Source organism: Suricata suricatta, chromosome 8 (assembly GCF_006229205.1).
Source record: "Suricata suricatta isolate VVHF042 chromosome 8, meerkat_22Aug2017_6uvM2_HiC, whole genome shotgun sequence".
Classification (NCBI taxonomy): Eukaryota; Metazoa; Chordata; class Mammalia; order Carnivora; family Herpestidae; genus Suricata; species Suricata suricatta.
The window spans coordinates 17,682,004-17,701,272 of record NC_043707.1 but is presented as its reverse complement, the minus strand read 5'-3'; the positions used below and the strand labels follow the sequence as shown (position 1 = coordinate 17,701,272).

Below are 19,269 nucleotides of genomic sequence, written 5' to 3'. Positions count from 1 at the left end.
GGTTCTAATAGAAGTAATGGTTCCTCAGTGTGCCTCATCTGGAGGACATTCTAGAATACAGATTTCCTAAGGTTTCAACCACCTCATCAACCAGTATGAAAAGAACCAGGCTTAAGATGTGGCACTAGTCGGGTTCTGTGCTGACAGCTCAGAGCCTGGAGGCTTCTTTGGATTCTGTGTCTCCCTCTCTCTCTCTCTGCTCCTCCTCTGCTCCTGCTCTGCTTCTCTCCCTCTCTCAAAAAATAAATAAAACATAAACAAAATTAAAGATGTGTCACAGGGAGTCACATGAGTCTGATTCCCTGGTAGGATCTCCATCAGCTGTATTACTGGCTTTGTGCCTAGAAAGCAAAGATGTGAAGATTTTCGAGGGGGAGAGGACTGGCCGAATAGTGGCCACCATGGCCTGGAGAGCTCCTTGCTGTGGACAGAACAATGAAGATGGGCAGACTCTGTGCAATCTGTTTAACACAGGAAGACGGTAACAACCAATACCAAGTTAGTTCCAGTATATGCCAGACACTGCTCTATGTGCTACACAGATATTAGCTCATCAAATACCCATAGTGACCTTCCAGGTGGTACAGTGAGAACCCCCATTTCACAGATGAGGAAAGAGACACAGAAGGTTAAGTAACATTGGTACCCTGTTGTGCATTGCTATGCATTGTGGACCTGGGATTTGAACCCAAGCAGCCTGACTGTAGAAATGAGCTCTTAACACTATATTAGGAAAGCAGGAAAAAAGGGAGGGGGGGGCTAATGGTTTTTCCAGAAGATTCTTTCCCCCACTATAGGACTTATATTTAAGAAGCCCAATTTTGCTCTGAAATGACCTGTTAAAAAACCCTTCGTGTCACTCAGAAGGTAACTCTAGGAAAAATGAAAACTGTATCAAAAGGCACAGTGCAATGAAAATAAATATACAGCATGATTTTGAACAACTGGTTAAGTGTTAGGAAAAAAAAAGACTCCATTTGGATCTTTTTTTTTTTTTTTTGGAATGGCTACGAGACTGTGACATTGAAACCACAAAAAGGAAAATGAAATCCTAGAAAACAACTTAGCTTTGCACCGAACATTGTCCACCTAATCATAATAATTTCATTGGCTTTCAAACTTCAGAATAGACCTAGAGCCCCCACCTGGGAGGCATTGGTGTGGTTACAGAACAAAATGCAAATGGAATGAATTCTTGACAATGGAAAAGCAAAAATACAACTAACAGACATGGGTGAGTGGAAGGGACTGTGTGGACACCACCATTCCAGAAGTGGGAAGCTGAGGCATTCTCCCCAAGGTGGATGGGGAAAGAAATAAAGATTTATGTTATTTTTAGAAATTGGGAAGGTAATCAATACAGAGGGTAGAGTGCTTTAGGTAAATCCTAACATATTATGGCAGGAAGTCGATAGATTGTAAATCAAGAAATAGAGGAGAAACATGTTATTTAGATATACAGATGTAACCACAGGAAGAACCGAATCAGAAATGGCTAAAAGAGGAAACAAAACTCTTGCTCTGAGGAATAGAACTTGGGGTTGGGGGAGGAAGCACCCCTGAGGCAGATGTTTGTCATTAAAAGCCCTTCTGGATGATTTAATTAAAATTTTTTAATATTTATTTATTTTTGAGAGACAGAGAGAGGCAGAGCATGAGCAGGGGAGGGGCAGAGAGAGAGGGAAACACAGAATCTGAAGCAGACTCCAGGCTCTGAGCTGTTTGTTAGCGCAGAACCTGATGTGGGGTTCGAACTCACAAACCATGAGATCATGACCTGAGCTGAAGTTGGACGCTCAACCAACTGAGCCACCCAGGTGCCCCTGATTTAATTTTTTAAGTAGGCTCCATGCCTAGAGTGGAGCCTGACGCAGGCCCAGACTCATGACCCTGAGATTAAAATCTGAGCTGAAATCAAGAGTCAGATGCTTAACTGACTGAGCCACCCAGGCGCCTCTACATGATCTAATTTTAAAAATAATGTGCATGAATAAATGCCTTAATAAATTATAAGATAATTTGTAAAAGCTTTTGAGTAACTTGTGAAGAATTTGAACTGGAAGAGAAAAATACATTCTTTCCCATCTCTCCAACATGGTAGAGCACAAAGACAGGGAAATGATATTTATTACAAATTCATCAGACTAAAAGTAGTAGTCATTTTGGAGCAAGGGGATGAGATTCCAGTGATGTGGACCCAGCACAGGGAGCCCTGCCTTGCCCGTTTTGTTCGAAAAGTCTATATCGAGAATGTGTTTTTGTGTTACTTGTATGTTACCAGTGTTTAAAGAAAATACAGTAAGAAAAATACACCACTAAAAAACATGACAAAAATCAAATATCCAGGTTTTTTTTTTTTTAAGAGAGTTTAACACTTTAACCAATGTATATAGTCTCTCAATTTGTCTCTCTGGATTTTTCTAGAAGTAGGCTATTGTCCTGCTTTCTTTCCCCTCTGCTTAAGTATAAGAAACCAGGAGCTCTGAATTCATTTCTACTCCAGCCCCCAACACTTAGGAGAAGTCTGTTCTCTGTGTAAACCTACACAGCCTTCCAGTGAGTGCATTTGGCAAATGTGTTTTGAGCCCTTATTGTAGGTCAGGCCCCTTGGAGACAGGCAAGCCCTGAGATAACATTCTGTGGCAAGCCCTCTCTCCCCCCGACGAATACAGGACCCTTACTCCATGTTCCCAGAGTCATCTGGTCTGAGACACCTCCTGGTCTGTTCACCTGGATGTACTTTCTCAGCATCTTTCCCACACATCTCTGGACTTACTGATGATGAGAATTTGTCTACTTTACTCTCTGCTGAGTCCTCAGCACCAGCACACAGTAAGCGCTAAGGACCCAGGCTGGATCTTTCCCGGATGCAAACCACTCACTTCACGCCACCTGTCGGATTTCCAGGCTGAGAAGAGGGACCAGCCCCGGAGAAGATGTCAGCCTGAGCTGGAGAAGGCTGAGGGTCTGAGTTAGGAGGGGCTGCCCACTGGGGCGGGTGAGTCTGAGAACTTTGCAAGATTTGCTAAACATTAGAAGCGTCCATGTCACTGTCATCCACCCCATTTCCCTACAGTAAGAGATACAATACTGAAAACAGTAAGGGGCCAAGAGCTTGCTTTCAGGGAAAGAAGAAAGGAAGACAATGGTGAAGGGGTGCTGTTCCCCTGTGTCAAGCTTTCTAGAAGCACCAGGGCAAGGTGAGGCAAACTCTTTACAGACTAGGATTGACGTTTGTGCCTGTGGGAAGCAAGGGAGGTCACCGGACAAAGGGCTTCTTTTATCAAGCAGCAATTAATTCCATTGAGGAGGAGACCCAGACAGTGGCAAACTCAAGAACAGGTCAGTCTTGGGCTCAAAACCTCCAAAGCCTTCCAGTGTTCCCAGAGTCAAAGTCAAAGTTCTTACAACATCTTTCAAGGCCCTATACAATCTGGCATCTGGCCCCTTGACTGATGAGCTTCCTCCTCTGAGCTTCTCCTCTTCAGCCACAGTAGCTCCCTTGCTTCTTGAACCCCCCAGTCACATCCCACCACTGGGCCTTTGCACTTGCTGTTTTTTTTTCTCCCTGTCTGGCTTGTTCTTTCTCCCAGTAGCTGCCTGGTTTGGTTTCTCATCTGCTTTATATCTGGGGTTAAATGTCACCTTTTCAGAAAAGCCTACCTTGATCACACTACACTTTCACCCTCCTTCCTGTTCCAGTGCATCTTCCAGCTTCTGGACAGTTTGGAGAAAGTCCACAGTGCTGGGCTGGGACTCTCCATTACCTATGCTAAAGGGATGGCCCCGCTGCTCAGCCCCAGGGACTGTAACTGGAACATCATCTCTGGGGGCAGCCCAGCATGAATTTTCCTTGGTTCAGACCTTATGATCTCTTGGAACCTACCCCCTGCCTTCCCTCTAGCGCCCAGGAGCTGAGCCATCACTCACCACAGAGTGAAAAAGCAGAGAAGAGCAATTATTATGCTGTGCAGCAGACCTTTGACTCAGATTAACATCATTGCCTCTTGATTTGATCTTTTTATTTTTCTCTAAACACTTAGAGCATTTTGATCACAAGCCGGATTCATCTCTGGTGAAAAGTGCTATTTTGAAAAACCAGGACTTACCGGGTAGTATATATTTTAAGGCATTTTCAGCTGATAAACCACTAATTGGTCCTGTGGTCCTGTAATTTGCAAAGGGTCAAAATGATTTGTTGTAAATAATGCACTTGTATTAACTGTGGCATGCCAAAACCACCTTCAACAGTAGAATTTTGAAACGGCTGAGATGCGGAAGACACTTCAACAGCTACCCATGAGTTTTGGAACCTTTTTACCAGGCGGGTATCACTGAGTTGCAAGCAGCTTTGCATCATGCTGAATGGCATGTGCCATGGGATACAGAGTGGTGGAGATGCCATTTCCTAACCATGCAGATAACCGAATATACACAGAGTTCGAAGCACAAAGAATAGAAACAGGGTCTGTTGGATTTGTGCACAGTACGTCCACACAACATATGTTCAATTTTTTCTTTCCCCAAGTGTGCACCCAGAGTATTGAGAGAATTTTGAAATGAGACTGCTGAACTACTTTGGATGATCTTTGAGGGGAAATGTGGGAAATAAAGGATGGACAAATAATGTTGAGATTTTCAACATCGTGACATCAGTCTTCCTCAGAAGACACGCTGACTGAATTGCCAACAATTATGGCAGAGATGATAGGATACAGTATTTTTAAAGTGGTTTGTGGGCACTTAAGAGGAGAGCAGTGATTGGTAGGGATTAACATGGGTTCATTAGGAGAAGCTCAAAGTAATTGAATTACCTACTCTGAAGTGACAAATTGAATGCATATTTATTGAGTATCTAGTATGTTCCAGTCCTAGGTGGTTCAGCAAAATGTGGTGGGTAGAGTGGGGGGCAACAAGGTATTTGATAATATTTCTTACAACTCTCAGGCTAAAAAGGACTCAGGCTTTGCCTGCCCCAATCTCATCCCAGGTGCCCACTTCTGGCCTCTCCAAGCCCAAGGTCACCAAGAACCAGGGCTGGTAGTGCATCAGGTTATTGCATGTCTAGTGGATGTTTGTGCTCCTCAAAGATTATTTCAGGGGCACCTGGGTGGCTTAGTTGGTTAAGCATCTGACTTCAGCTCAGGTCATGGTCTTGCCGTTGGTGAGTTAGAGCCCCAGATCGGGCTGTCTGCTATCAGCGTGGAGCCCGCTTAGGTTCCTGTCTCCCTCTCTCTGCTCCCTCCCAGCTCTCTCACTCTTTTTCAAAAATAAATAAACATTTAAAAAATAGATGGTTTCAGCCTTTCTGAGTGCTGCGTGAGAATCAGGCTGCAGATCCCTAAGTAACAGGTGTCTATGTCAGAACTTGATTCCTGCCCAACACAGAGTCAAAAACTCTAAAGCTAAACAAATGATGTGTCCGTGTTTACTCCTCAGGAATTGGGACAGCCATGAACCTAACGGCTTCTCCAAGTTTGCAGACACTCAGATCCAACGTAGAAGAGGCAGGAGTCTCCAGTGGTTTGCTCACTTGCCTCTAATCAGACTCTTTAAGAAACTCTGTTCTTTTCATTTCCAAATGATTGGCGTTGCCATTTACAAAATACATACACAGCACGGCGCCTGGGTGGCTCAGTCAGTTGGACCCTCCGACTCTTGATTTTGGCTCAGGTTGAGATCTCACAATTCCAAGATCGTCAGGCTCTGTGCAGAGCATGGGTCTGCTTGGGAGTCTCTCTCTCCCTCTCTCTGTGACCCTCCCCTTCTCACACACACACACACACAACTCTCTCTCTCTCTCTCTCTCTCTCTCTCTCTCTCTCTCTATCCCCCCAAAGTAAATAAATAAACATTAAAAAATTTTTTAAATTTACATTTCATTTTCAGAGGTGATTTCCTCAGGAACCCAGTGCTACAGTATCCAAAATCTTGTTAGCTTTACCATTTCTTTTCCTTGACCGTGCTGGATTTAGAATAAAAATTGGGAAAGGTTGGGATAATTCTCTTTCACAGTTGTGTCAGTTGTTGAATGGCTCAGAGCCAGATACTAACACCAAACACTCCTTGGAACAGGAGTGAGCAGGGTGGACTTGTTTGCCAGGCCTGGGCCCTTCAGTGAAGGCGGTGCAATGTGGTGGTTAGGGGGAAGCTCCTGGTGATCACACTGGCAGGTGACCCCGTGCCAGTGTGGGTCTATTATGAATTGCATCCATTTACACTAAGTGCTTATCCAAGTGCATGGGATACAGTAATGAAAGGCAGCACAGGGTAGCATTGGAATCCTAGCTCTGCCTCTTACTAACCACGTGTTTCTGGGTTTCCATTCTCTCCCTTATAAAATGGGGATAATAATAGTATCTACCTCCTGAAGAAGTAACAAGGATCACATCATATTTATCAAGCACTCACTTAGAACAGTGGCTGGTATATACTATGTATCTGGGTTTTTTAATGTTTATTTATTTATTAGTGTGAGAGAGAGAGAGAGAGAGAGAGAGTGAGAGAGCAGGGAAGGGGCAGAGAAAGAGTGAGAGAGTGAGAATCCTAAGCAGGCTCCCCACTGTCAGCATGGAGCCCAATGTGGGGCTTGAACTCATGAACCATGAGATCTGAGCCCAAGAGTCAGACACTTAACCGACAGAGACACCCAGGCCCCTCTATAGTATGTGTCTGTTTTTTAAAAAATTTTTTAACATTTATTTATTATTGAGAAACAGAGAAGACACGGCATGAGCAGGGGAGGGACAGAGAGAGAGGGAGACACAGAATCAGAAGCTGGCTCAGGTTCCGAGCTGTCAGCACAGAGCCCAACACAGGACTCAAACCCACAAACTATGAGATCATGACCTGAGCCGAAGTTAGATGCTTAACTGATGGAGACCCCCCGGGTGCCCCAGTATGTGTCTGTTAAATATGTAAATAAATGCTCAGGATTTAGCCCAGACATGAGCATGCAGTCTGCCCCAGTCATCATAGCTTGGTACATGGAAGGTGTTCATTAAGTGTCAGCTATTTCTTATTACCTTGGCACTTCTGGTTCTCATGGCTCAGCCTCTCCTTCTTCCTTGGAAGCAGCCTCCAGGACCTCTAATGGACACCTCCCCTGTGTACTGATTCCAGGAGGCAGGGCAGACCTGTCCTCAAAGTGTGTCATTTTATGCAACCTTTGTAGGCTCGAGAGCTGCTAGTCTAGATGTACTGTTCATCTACATCATTTTGGAGCAAGCCTCAAGAGACCCTTAAAATGTTAGTCGAGTCCTGTCAACTTCTTCTTCATCTCTGCTTTTCTTTCCAATTTTCACCAGCTCCTCTGCTCCTTGCCCCGAGTGTCAATGCTCCCCAGGGTCTTGTCATTTTCCCTCTTTATATTCATGGTCTTTCTCTGGCCCTTCTTGTGCACATTCAAATCTTCAATTTCCATCTATGTTTGGGTGATCCCGAGGTCATCCCGGGTTTCACCTCTGACCTAAGCTCACACTCCTGACCCTTAACATTTTTGGAGGATGAAACTCTCTCCCTAAAAGCACCCATTTACATAATATTTTTCTTCAACTTTCATGAACACACTGAACCTTGTCTATGTAGCAAAGGGAGGGATACTGCTACCTAGACTTACAAAACTATCTGCCTGCTTTTGGTGGGCATGAATTTCCTTACCCTCACTTACTCGGTAACCGTCTGTGATTGAGTCCACCTTCATCCTAGTCTCTAGTATCCTGTTCTTTTCACTGCCCTCAGAGCACTGGCTCCCAAAGTTCCTTCGGTTTGCCAGACCTGACAGATGTTGTCCTCTGTAAACCTGGGCAGTGGTTGATTTTCCCAGAACCTTTAAGACGGAAGGATCTCACTGACTTTCTTTCACCCTCCCCATGTCTCAGGAGGAAGTGAAGTACTACCTCGGCAAAGAACTAAGTGCCAGTTCTCCAAGAAAGAAAAGAGGCCTCACAGAATACCTTGTGAGATGAAGAGTCTATGATAAAAGCCAATAGTACAATCCCTCACCCCAAATATTCTTGGGAAAACAAAGGCTACTTCCAGAAATAAAATGTTATTATGGATTCCTACATGCCTCTCCAGTGAGATATAACAGGAGTTGGCAAACTTTACTTCTTCTGTGAAGGGCCAGACAGTAAATATTTTAGGCTTTGCAGGCCAAGCAGCAAAATTGAGGATGCTATGTAGGTACATATGTAACAAGAGAGAAAACAAATTTCCATAAAATTTTTATTGGCAACCTTCAGAAGTACAGATGCTTATGTTTGAATTTCTCATCATTTTTATGTGTCATGAAATATTATTGGACATTATTTAATTTTTTCAACTACTTAAAAATGTACAAAATATTTTTAGCTTGTGGGTTGTACAAAAATACTCAAAGGGCTGAATTTGGCCCATGGGCTACAGTTTGCCAACGCCTGAGATATAGTTACGTATCACAGTAGATATGTGCTACTTACTGGGTTTTCAACTTCCAGAATTTTAGAGACAAAGCATGAAGACATATACCCTGTCTATTGAAGAGTGTCAAATGAGTGGAGTGTAAATGTGTAACTGTTTTATTTTAGCTTTCAACTGTGTTATATCTAATCTCATATTTCCTTAATGATATTTTGGGCAGATGTCATAACTTCCCAGTCACTCATGCCTGTTAAAACTTCCAGATTGCAATACTCTATCCCTGTTCACCCCTCTTAGAAGATTTTTTCTCTTAACATTTATTCATTTCTGAGAGACAGAGAGAGAGACAGAGTGAGTAGGGGAGGGGCAGAGAGAGGGAGACACAGAGTCCAAAGAAGGCTCCAGGCTCTGAGCTGTCAGCACAGAGCCCAACGCAGGCCTCAAACCCACGAACTGCGAGATCATGACCTGAGCTGAAGTCAGACTCTTAACCAACTAAGCCAAACAGGCATACCTCATCCCTCTTTTAGATTCTAGCACCTTCAGTGTGCAGCGGTTGGGAGCAGGAAGAAAAGAAGGCCAAAATGTCACTTCATTCAGCTTGTTGAAGTTGTAAACTTTTACCATTTGTTGTTAATGCTTCCCCAGCTAACACTGACTGTCAGGGTTCTCTGGGTGGCAGGGACCCACGTGTTGATTGTCCTGTGGAGACACATGCCTTGGTTATCAGAGGCCTTGCCCCTGCATGTTCCCTCCCCAATGTGGGGTATCTGAGTCTGATCCAGTCTCTTCCATCCCACTTGGCTTCTGGCACTGGCAACTCACGACTTCATGCTGCTGAACCTGCTGCTGGGCCATACCTGCTGTGAACACTTTTGAAAGGCCTTCTTCGCTTTGAATGGACTGAGCTGTGGGCCAAGGTACATGGTTTGGGGAATGGAGTGGGGGCTGACTCTCAGCCTTTGCTTCACCCATAGGCCCAGTAGTCCTATGCATGGCACCACCTTCATGAATATCATGTAACTCTGACCAGGGTCCTTTTCCCCAATGGGCTGCTGTCTTGAGTGGGATACTGACCAAATGGCTCAAGCTCAGCTATTCACCAGATCCTTACAACCCACTGAACCTCTCTATCCCAAAAAGGCTGCCCCGGTCATTTCCTCTCTCAGCCTGGTTTCCCTGTAACTTCCTTGCTGAAATAGGCACACAGGCAGCGTCCAACCCAGGAATGTGATGCCAGTCTCTCTTTTTTCCAGGCACCCTTAATCTTTATGGATGATTCTTCTTGGAGCCACAGGTAACTCACTGAAGCACCACAAGTATTGGGAGAAAGGGAGGTGGTATAAGAAAGCTAGCTTATCATTTGTCTTTGCACATGGGTATTATCTTTAAAGGATGAATTAAGGACTACTGGTCAACTTATTATTTAGAGGTATGAAGGAATAAAGGAACCATAAGGAGCATAAAAATAGAAACAGTTGGGGGGCGCCTGGGTGGCTCAGTCGGTTGAGCAGCCAACTTCAGCTCAGGCCATGATCTCACAGTCCGTGGGTTCGAGCTCCACGTCAGGCTCTCTGCTGACAGCTCAGAACCTGGAGCCTGCTTCAGATTCTGTGTCTCCTTCTCTTCCTGCCCCTTCCCCACTCACTCTCTGTCTTTCTCTCTCTCTCTCTCTCTCTCTCTCTCTCTCTCTCTCTCAAAATAAAATAAAGACCTAAAAAAATAAAAATAAAATAGAAATAGTTGAAAGTGCTTGCTACTGTGTTTCTTTATTTTACAGGTAAGGAACCTCATGATTAGAGGTTAAGGATCTTCCCAGGGGTTGCAGGCAATAAATGGCAAGATCCAGGTAAGAACCCAAGTCCACCTGATCTCAAGCCCTGCTGTTATCCCGTGTTCACTGTGGTCAGAGAAGAAGGCATAAATGATTAAATGCCTGTTTGCTCCTACAGTGAAAAAGTGGGCTCTGGCAGGGTCGTGTGGCTGGAGGAAAGAGAAAAAACAGCATTGGAGTTTTGTGGGCTTCTCTTTAGCTTCACAAACACTGATTGCACTGGGGGGTTCTTCCACATGTCAGAGAATAATTTTTAAATAGTTAGAAACATCATTTTCCTAAAATATACGACGAGCTCATGTCAAGTTTTATTCAACTCATCAGTGAGAGAACTGGCAGAATGACAAAGCTAGTTCAAAGGGGGATGTTATATATATTTTTCAGGGAAAAAATTCTGAAGTAAGATTGTCAAGTTAGATAGGAAGCTGATTCATGTTCTAGAGAAAAGGCAATAAATCTACAACATTTGGGGTTACCTCTTCTAATGAATAGAAATCATTTGCACCTCTAATGAGCAAATTAATTTGCATCTTTCCAAGTTTATACAAGTAAACATCAAGCTATATACCATTGGCCTTGAATCTATAATAAAACTTAAGTCAAACAAAATTACATTTCCTTCAAGGATCAGATGATCCTTTTGTAAGACTGTTAGACACCTGCTCTGAGAGAACATTCAAGGGACACAGTCATCTTTTTGTGGTTTTTTTTCTTGTTTAATTTTTCTTGATGGGTGCTAGTAAGCCACACTGGCATGCTAATAACCCACACTGATTACCCAACCTTGGAATTCAGATCACTTGCCTTTTTTTTAAATCCAGAAGATAAAATATCAAGTGATGAAGCAAACAGAATTATTTTCAAATCATCTACTTCCTAGAATGAGTAGGATGGTAGGGGGCTGGGTTTGAGGTAGAAAAAAGAGGAGTTGGTCCTTTTCACCAATGTTAGAACTTCAGAATATTTAATCGCAGGTAAGGCACGAGACCAGCCAGGCAGAATAGATGCTCCCATAGGGCTGGGACAGGATCATGATGGGCTGGCTCTTAACCCTTTACTGGACAGATTTCATAGATGTGTGGGAGGTTCCAGGATAGTCTAGGGTAGCCTGGTGGAAGGGGGAGGGTTGACGGGGAACTTGGGCCAGATGCTGTTTACCTAGAAGTAGGAAAGTATTTCAACATTTTAACAAGCAATATGGCCATACAGACATGTTCTAGTTGGATGTTATCATGCTCACACCTCAACCTCTGCCACCTCCCCAATCCTGACTGGTCCTACAAACACAGGCATAGTCACTCACTCCCATCCTGCCTTAAAGCTCCAGTCCACTTCTCCCCTCTATTTGCCTTCTGGGCTTTAGGAACAAAAAGGAAGCATGCAGGGAAAGGAACAGGAAGAAGATCAAGAGTAGGGAAGAGCATCAGAGCATTCTGTACCCATATTTAAGAGAAGGTGCTGCATCAGATCTAGGAGTGGAGGAGTGGAAGTGACTACTTGGTACTGTTCCTAAGCTCTAGTGATAGAGCAGTGCTCCCAACAGCCAAGGATCTCTGTCCTTATATTCTATTGGAGGGAGGGAGGAAACATGAAGAGTATGAGTTACCGTATGTGAGAGCACCCAGCACAGAGCTTGGCACATAGGAAATACTCAACAAATGTTATGTCCTTCTCCCATCCCTGTCCTCAATCACATCTTTGCAACTTCCCCGAAGGCTTTTGAACACATAAATAAAGCTGCAACCCCATCTGGCTGAAAAAGTCAACCATCTGGAGATTTGGAAATATGGGGGAACTTCTAATGACTGGCTAATTTTTTTTCAGTTTTTCAGCCAGATGTTTGATGTCATTCAGGCCCAGCTGTAGCAGAAATAGCATTTTGTTGAAACATTTTTCTGTAATTTTAAGATCCTTACCCCAAAAGCTAAGTGGACTTTATTTTCTTAGTAAGCATTTTTTTTAATGAATTGAAAAAGTGATCATTGACTAATGGAGAAAAGTTCAGGAATAAAATATGAAAATATCAGAAATTTAGATTTAAAAGGCCTTTTAGATAATTTCCAGGACTCAAAACTGGCAGCCCATGGGTCAAATTCAACAACAAGGTAAGTTTGGCTTGGCAGGCACTGCATTAAATTTTTTAAAAATTTAGTTGCCTACATCCTGTTTATTTAAAAATTATTTTTAAATGTTTGTTTATTTTTGAGAGAGAGAGAGAGCAGGGAGGGGCAGAGAGAGAGACACATACACAGAATCCAAAGCAGGCTCCAGGCTCAGGACTGTCAGCACAGAGCCTGACGCCGGGCTCAAACTTGGGAACCACGAGATCATGACCTGAGCTGAAGTTGGATGCTTAACCAATTAAGCCACCCAGGTGCTCCTAGTTGCCCACATTTTAAAAATCAGGCTTTTTAATATTTGGAATATTGGGATGAATCTTGTACACATTTGCCCAGAGTAAAAATCAACTCAAGTCCCCTAGTAATTGTCCCTTAGGTGGGGGATTCTGCTCTCTGGTTTGCCTCAGTCTCCACCACACTTTGTTGCCCCGCCCTGAGACCACATTTCAGTTACTATAGATCTCTCAAATGCAATTATTCCCCCTTCACCCACCATAGAATTGAGTGCACAGCGAAATGCTTGTTCCAACTGTTACATTACCTGCTTTGTCCACATGGACACTTGGAATTGTAACTCCCTAATCTTAATTGAGGCTTCCATCTCAGAATTGGATAAACTGAGGCCCGTGGGAGGAAAATAATGTGCATAATTCACAGAACTGTTAGTGACAGAAATGTAATGGGTCCTCAGGGTTCCTTGCTGCCAGGCCAGCAGTCTTTCCACTATGTAAACACATCACTTTGATTGTGTCTAGGACTTCAAGACGTCTTAATGAGAGGATCACGCATTGAACATGTTCTCATTCAAATACACATGCTCCCATTGAAAACACGCAGCAAGTTGGGGCCCTACTTTGTGAATGCCTTGCGTGCTTTCCAGATAATGAGTCAGGCATTCGTTCTGCTTTCTGAGTGTGGGTGTCTCTACATAGGTCGATTGTTTTTTTCATTCGAAATGTGTCCTTTGCTGTCTCTGAGTGTGTGGCTGTCTGATGTCTCCTGCACCCCTGCCGACACTGCACAGGCATGCTGAGTGTTCTGGGACCTGGGACTTTTGAATGGAAAAACCCATGTGTCTGGGCATTCTCACAAGCTAATGTTTGTACCAGTAGCAACCTATCCACTGGAGCATGAATGAATGTTCTCTGGAAAATGCTCTGAGAAGAAACATGGCTTAGGTGAAGTAGCGCCTGCTGGGTTTAGGTATGTGACCTGAGGCAAGTCATATAATTTCTCTAGGCCTCAGTCTCTTCATCTATGAAGTGAGGATAATAGGGACGCCGGGTTGGCTCAGTCGGTTAGGCATCCAACTCTTGATTTCCGTTCAGGTGATGATTTTGCGGCAGTGAGATGGAGCCCTGCGTCGGGCTCTGTGCTACCAGTGCAGAGTCCACGTGGGATTCTCTCCCTCCTCTGCTCTCTCTCCCTCTCAAAATAAATAAATAAGCTTTAAAAATGAGGACAATAATAATGGCTACATCAATGAGCTCCTTTGAAGAGGTAAAAGTTAATTTTTCAAAACCGTTAGAACTGTGCAAGCACATAGGAAGTACTAAATATAAATGACATTCTGGTGAGTTATAGAAATGAAAACTGGAAACATCCCTTTTCTCACTTGAGAGATGTGATCCTTCTTAACACATGTAATCATTGCCAGGCTCATTGTAAATAGTCAATACTTGGTGGTTTTAACATCATAATGGCTTGGAGGAGTTTAAGAAAATTCAAATTCCAGTAATCCACCACACAGACCTATGGAAGCAGAGAATCTACTTGTGAGGCCTCATAATCTTTTTTTTTTTTTTTTTAGCTGCCCATGTGATTCTGATGACTAGCGAAGTTTGAAAACATTGATGTAGTTTCCTTATTCTTGAATATGTTTGGTGGTGGAGAACTCACCACGAAAACCACTAACCTCTTAAAGCTCCCTGTTCCACATTGCATAGTTATTTATATTGAGGTAACACCTATTTTCCTCTAGCTCTTACTTCTACCCCCTGAGGACCACACAGAGCATTCCAAATCTCCTTTCCATATGACAAGTCTTCAGATATTTGCAGACAGCTGTCATGTCCCTCCTGGACATTTTTTTTTTTTTGGACAAAATAGTCACATTCTCTCATGGCTCTTAAAAAAGTATGGATGAACTGACTATTCTAATTGGATATCAGGGAAAACTGAGCTACAAGACCTCCAGTTATCCTTTGACACTAAAGGACCAGAAAAATGAGGATGTCGAGACTCTGGGAGACAGGGGATAGATACTGAATGAGAGATGGTTATGCAGCTTTATTCCACAGGATGGATACTGCCTACTGCATGTGTCTCCCCAGGAAGGAAATCAGAGGTTCCTGAAAATTCCTTGAACATTTGCTATATTCACTACATAAAGAAAAATCTTGGCTTCAGATTTTCAACCAGACCCATCTAGGTGGTGGTTCTATGGGTGTACATATAGCTAAAAATTCACTGTGATTCATTAAAGTTCATGCATCTTACTGTATTTAATACTTCAAAAATGTAAAAATATATATACAAAGCTGGGTCAAAGTTGCATGAAGATTGCAAAAAATTTTCTCAAAAGAATTCACCTGACCAAGAACATATCTTAGATTCCTCCAGTTCCATCTTGATTCAAATTCTCACTTCTCCCACTAAGCCCACAGAATGCCTGGGTGGGATTCCAATTTCTTATGCAAACTGTGGGTGTAGGATATGATGTTAGAGAAAAGAGAAACCATCAGTTGAGAAATTATGAGCAAGGTTTCAGGGATTTTAGGCCCTAATCGAGGAAGCCAAAATTGGTGTTTAATTCCCAGTTTTTCTTCTAAGAGACAGAAGAACTGGAAATACCTGAAGCAAGTCTACATCTGGACCTTTTTTGACTCAGATTTTTTATGCCATCCCTAGAACCATGTATACATCGAAACATCCACCAAATCACAACTTTACAAAAGAAAGCTCAATTCTTTGTTGTCAACATAGGAAAAGGAATTATGGAATTTCCCTAAGATAAATGACTTCACCATATCTGATCACTAATGATTACAAATATTAGATTTTTGTCAATGTTTGGGAAAGAATTATTCTAAAATTTCTGTCAGTACACTGGATAAAATAAGAGCTTTGGATAGTGCTAACTCATGATCACCTATTTCAAACTAATCATTTCCTAGATTAATAAGTGAAGGTAGGTAAAAGTCTTAGCCAAGGTCACAAGCATAGTTTGCAGCATTACTCAGGTCTTCTGACTTCAAATACAATGATCCTTGTTGTATTTAAAGTAGTCTTTTCCTACCTGGGATTCCCACCAGTTGCAAATTTGTGTTGGAAACAGAATCAATGGTAGTAGTGCTACAGTCAGGAGAGCAGTTGTTCAGAGTGTGAGGACATGGGAAGAAGGCCAGGGAATGATGCAATATTACACTAGCAAGTGATGTCATAGCATGATTTCCTAAGCGATTTACATAAATGCAAGTTCTCAAAAAACCCTGACAAATGCCAGCCAGTGGGAATGCAGGCATGGAGAACCAATGGCAAACAGGGGAGGGGAACATACAGGAAACCCAGATTTCCTTGCTCATCACGGTGACAAGCTTCACAGATTCCCCAGCAGCCTGAGAAAACTCCCTTTTGCCCCTCTAATCCAGTGCCTTCCCTCAGGCACATAAGCTTTGATTTTCTTCTCTATCTTCCTATTTACTGCCACTGACATTCAGGCATTTCCCAGTGATGCTGAGAGTGACTTCTGATGTAGTGAAAGTGAGTTTAATCATCAGTCAGGCTACCCAAGAGCTTAACATTCTAAAAATTGGTCTGTCCTCTTTGTTAGAGCAAATCTTCAGTTTTTAAAATTAGAAGCTGTGATTTTTGAAGAACCAATCTTATGCAAATGCCACGGGATAATATTTGTTGAGTTTGGAGATGATTTAAGAAAGAAGACAGGTGGATACCAAATATTAACACTTCAGTTTTGTTTTGATCTCAAACAGTGAAATATATTAATAAGGAAGTTTTGTTAAAATGTATGTGTGTATGTGTGTGCATGTGCGTGTGTAAGGGTTCACATATGTTAGTCTGGTTGACAATGCAAGTTTGTGAAAATATCTACTTAGACCAAACTCAGAAGAAACTAATAAGACTATGTTAGAAATAAGGAAACAGCTCAGAGTGTGCCAGCCTAGGTCACAGTTTCTCCCCCCCCTTCTCTGTCTCTCCCTCTCCCTCCCTCCATTCCTCCCTCCCTGTCTCCCTCCCTTGCCCTCTCTCTTCCTTCCTCCTTCTCCCTCTCCCTCCTCCACTGAAAGGCAATTTAAGCAAAGCCAAAGACCCAACCTCAAGCCACAGATAAAAGCAGTTCACAACATGCTTAGGAATTTTGGATTTGAAGACTTTGCTCAACTGCAGAAGCTGCCTAGAGTGCCAAAAATCGCATCTCACGAACCTTAAACCATAAACAATCAACAAGACCCAACCCCTTCATCCCACACAACATTCGTCTTGCTGGGAAGAGTCTGGACATCTGCACATTCTCAGCAATAATTCAAACTATTCCTCTTTCCCCATCACTCCATCTCCCCCAATACCTGCTGGAATATCAGAATACCAGAAACTGCATTATTTGGGGCCATGGAGAGGAATTTGTAAATACCTTCTAGGCAGCAGGTCCTCCACAGCCCCGAATGGGTCATTACTTCTTCATTCTTCCTGCTGGTTTCATTATCACTTGTAGATTTAGTCCTGCACACACCTCTGGAATATAACCAGTAGTCCGTGCCCACTGCAATGGTCATTAAACTAAAAGCTGCGAAGGCTCCCACGGTGGTGATCAACATCTGGATACCTCTGTCACACATCCTCATAATTCTTCATGGTACTCTGGATGGCTGGGGGTTGGAGGGATAGGTTCAATGCCAGAGGGGAAAATCACTCTGCAGCTGGGTAACCTAAGGCAGGCTCTTTCAAAAATTCGGGTCTCCTTTTGTCAGCATCCACAGAGACTTTAGGAAAGCTGGGATTTCCTGTCTGGAGCTCTCTCCGGTTCCCTGGGTCGCCTATGGCCCTTGGAAGGGTGCAGGCTCCAGGGGGTTGGTCCACATCACTGCTGCCTTCTGAGGATCCCTGGGTTCCTTTCATTCCTCAGGAGCTTGGTAAAGATGAGGGTCCGTGCAGGGCATGGCTCCGGAGCCTGGAGCTGCCAGCTTGGTTTGAGATGCGCCTGGCTCCTCACAGCCCCGGGAGACTCAAAGAAATCCAGAGAGGTCTATGTGTGTGTGTGTGTGTGTGTGTGTGTGTGTGTGTGCGTGTGTGTGTGTGTGCGTGCGTGCGTGTGTGTGCGAGCGCGTGTGCTGGGGGTGAGGGCGGATGGCAAAAAATAGCACTGCTGGGAGGCGAGTCGCTGAGAAGAGTGTTCATTGCTTCCCCAGCCTCCCAGGAAAGCTCTCCGCCTGCTCCTGACACCCCCGCTCAAACTGGAGAAAAGACAAGAGTCCTGGGGCGGGGGCCGGCCGGTTTCATTGGAGGGCAAAGGTCTGCGGTGCTGAAGGGACAGCTCCCGCCTGTTGCCCCGCCTCCGCCTCCCTAACGCTCAGGCGTTAGGTCTGTGGTGCTGAAGGGACAGCTCCCGGGCGGCTGCTGTTGTTGCGCCCCCTGCCTTTCCAGCGTCGGGGCTAGAGACCTGGGGTGCCGGAGGGTCGGTCCTCCCTCCTGTAGCCGTTCCCCCGTCCCTTTCCAGGCCAGCCAGCCGTTTCGGCTCTGCCTGGTCAATCCCACGCTCCGGCGCAAAGTTTCCGGAGCCCAGGGCAGTCAGCACCCCGGCTTGTCAGCGCTGCAGCACACCCTGTTCCTCCGCTCCCGGAAGGGTTAAGGAAAGGGGAAGGGGAAAGAAGCCCGCAGCGCACTCTGGCTCGCTCTCAGCTCCCACCCAGCGCGGCGTTTTCCCCCCACCAATGAGCCAGGCAAGTTTGCCTTTTGCTGCGGGCGCCGCTGGAGCCCATTGGGGAAGACCGAGTCTTCTTAAAGGGACCGGCGACTCCCGGTGACGGATCTATGTCTCACTTGGGCGGGTAAAAAGTGTTGTCAGAGGCACATCTGTGTATAGTCTGTCTCAGTTTGGTTCCTCAGAAAACAAACCAATATGTCTACCCTCCTTTCTCTGGAGCTCTCGTTTACACCGGAGACAACGTGCTCAGATCAGACCCGGAACTGTTCATATACATATGATCATGTATTCCTAAAAGACTGAAGGAACTGAATGTATAATAGACTCTGTTATACACATATCACAGGATTTGGGGCGATGGGGTGTGAGATATCGGTCTCTGAATACACCTCATATATTTTAGCATCTTTATATCTGTGGGTGGTGGGGGTTGATGGATTCAAGGTGGCATAGTCAATAAAAATGTCAAATTCTTTCCAAAGGTCCATGAACTGTTCGTTTGTTAACATCTTTAAGTTAGACCATGAAGCAGGTGAAGCTAGGTCTGCTTTCCTTCTTAGTCCAAAGTGCAAATGCCATTGCACACTTGAAAGCTAGTGAGACTCTCCCTTTAAAATAGTGTTGCAAATGATCAGCATTTGACCAGTTTTCTATTACTATGTATTCTGGCATATACATGAGCATACAGAGTTGACTAACAACAGTCCACAGAATGCCTTTATTATTATTACCATTATCATTATGATTATTATGTTCTATGGCATGATAGGAGGCTGGGTGTTCGGAATTGAGGCTGCTTGGCCTGTTTCTGCAGTATCTGAGACGTGTTCACTGCCAACTGTCATGTTTGAGTATTATTAAACTGGACAAAAATATAATGGAAGGTAATCACAAACACATATAGTCCCCTGGTGCCATCTTAGGCTCTCTGTCTGAAAGCTTCTATACAGATGACTGAGTAGCAGTAATCAGAT

At 44.0% G+C, this 19,269-nt stretch overlaps 1 protein-coding gene across 1 annotated transcript in view; it reads right to left on the bottom strand.

The window, feature by feature from the left end:
* Positions 1-18,154, bottom strand: part of CACNG3 (calcium voltage-gated channel auxiliary subunit gamma 3) — an 85,831-nt gene extending 67,677 nt beyond the window's left edge. Inside the window, exon 1 of the mRNA XM_029949507.1 lies at positions 17,006-18,154. Within this exon, the coding sequence (XP_029805367.1) occupies positions 17,006-17,216 (211 nt within the window). The 5' untranslated portion in view covers positions 17,217-18,154. The remainder of the gene's footprint in view (positions 1-17,005) is intronic.
* Positions 18,155-19,269: the final 1,115 nt, after the last annotated feature.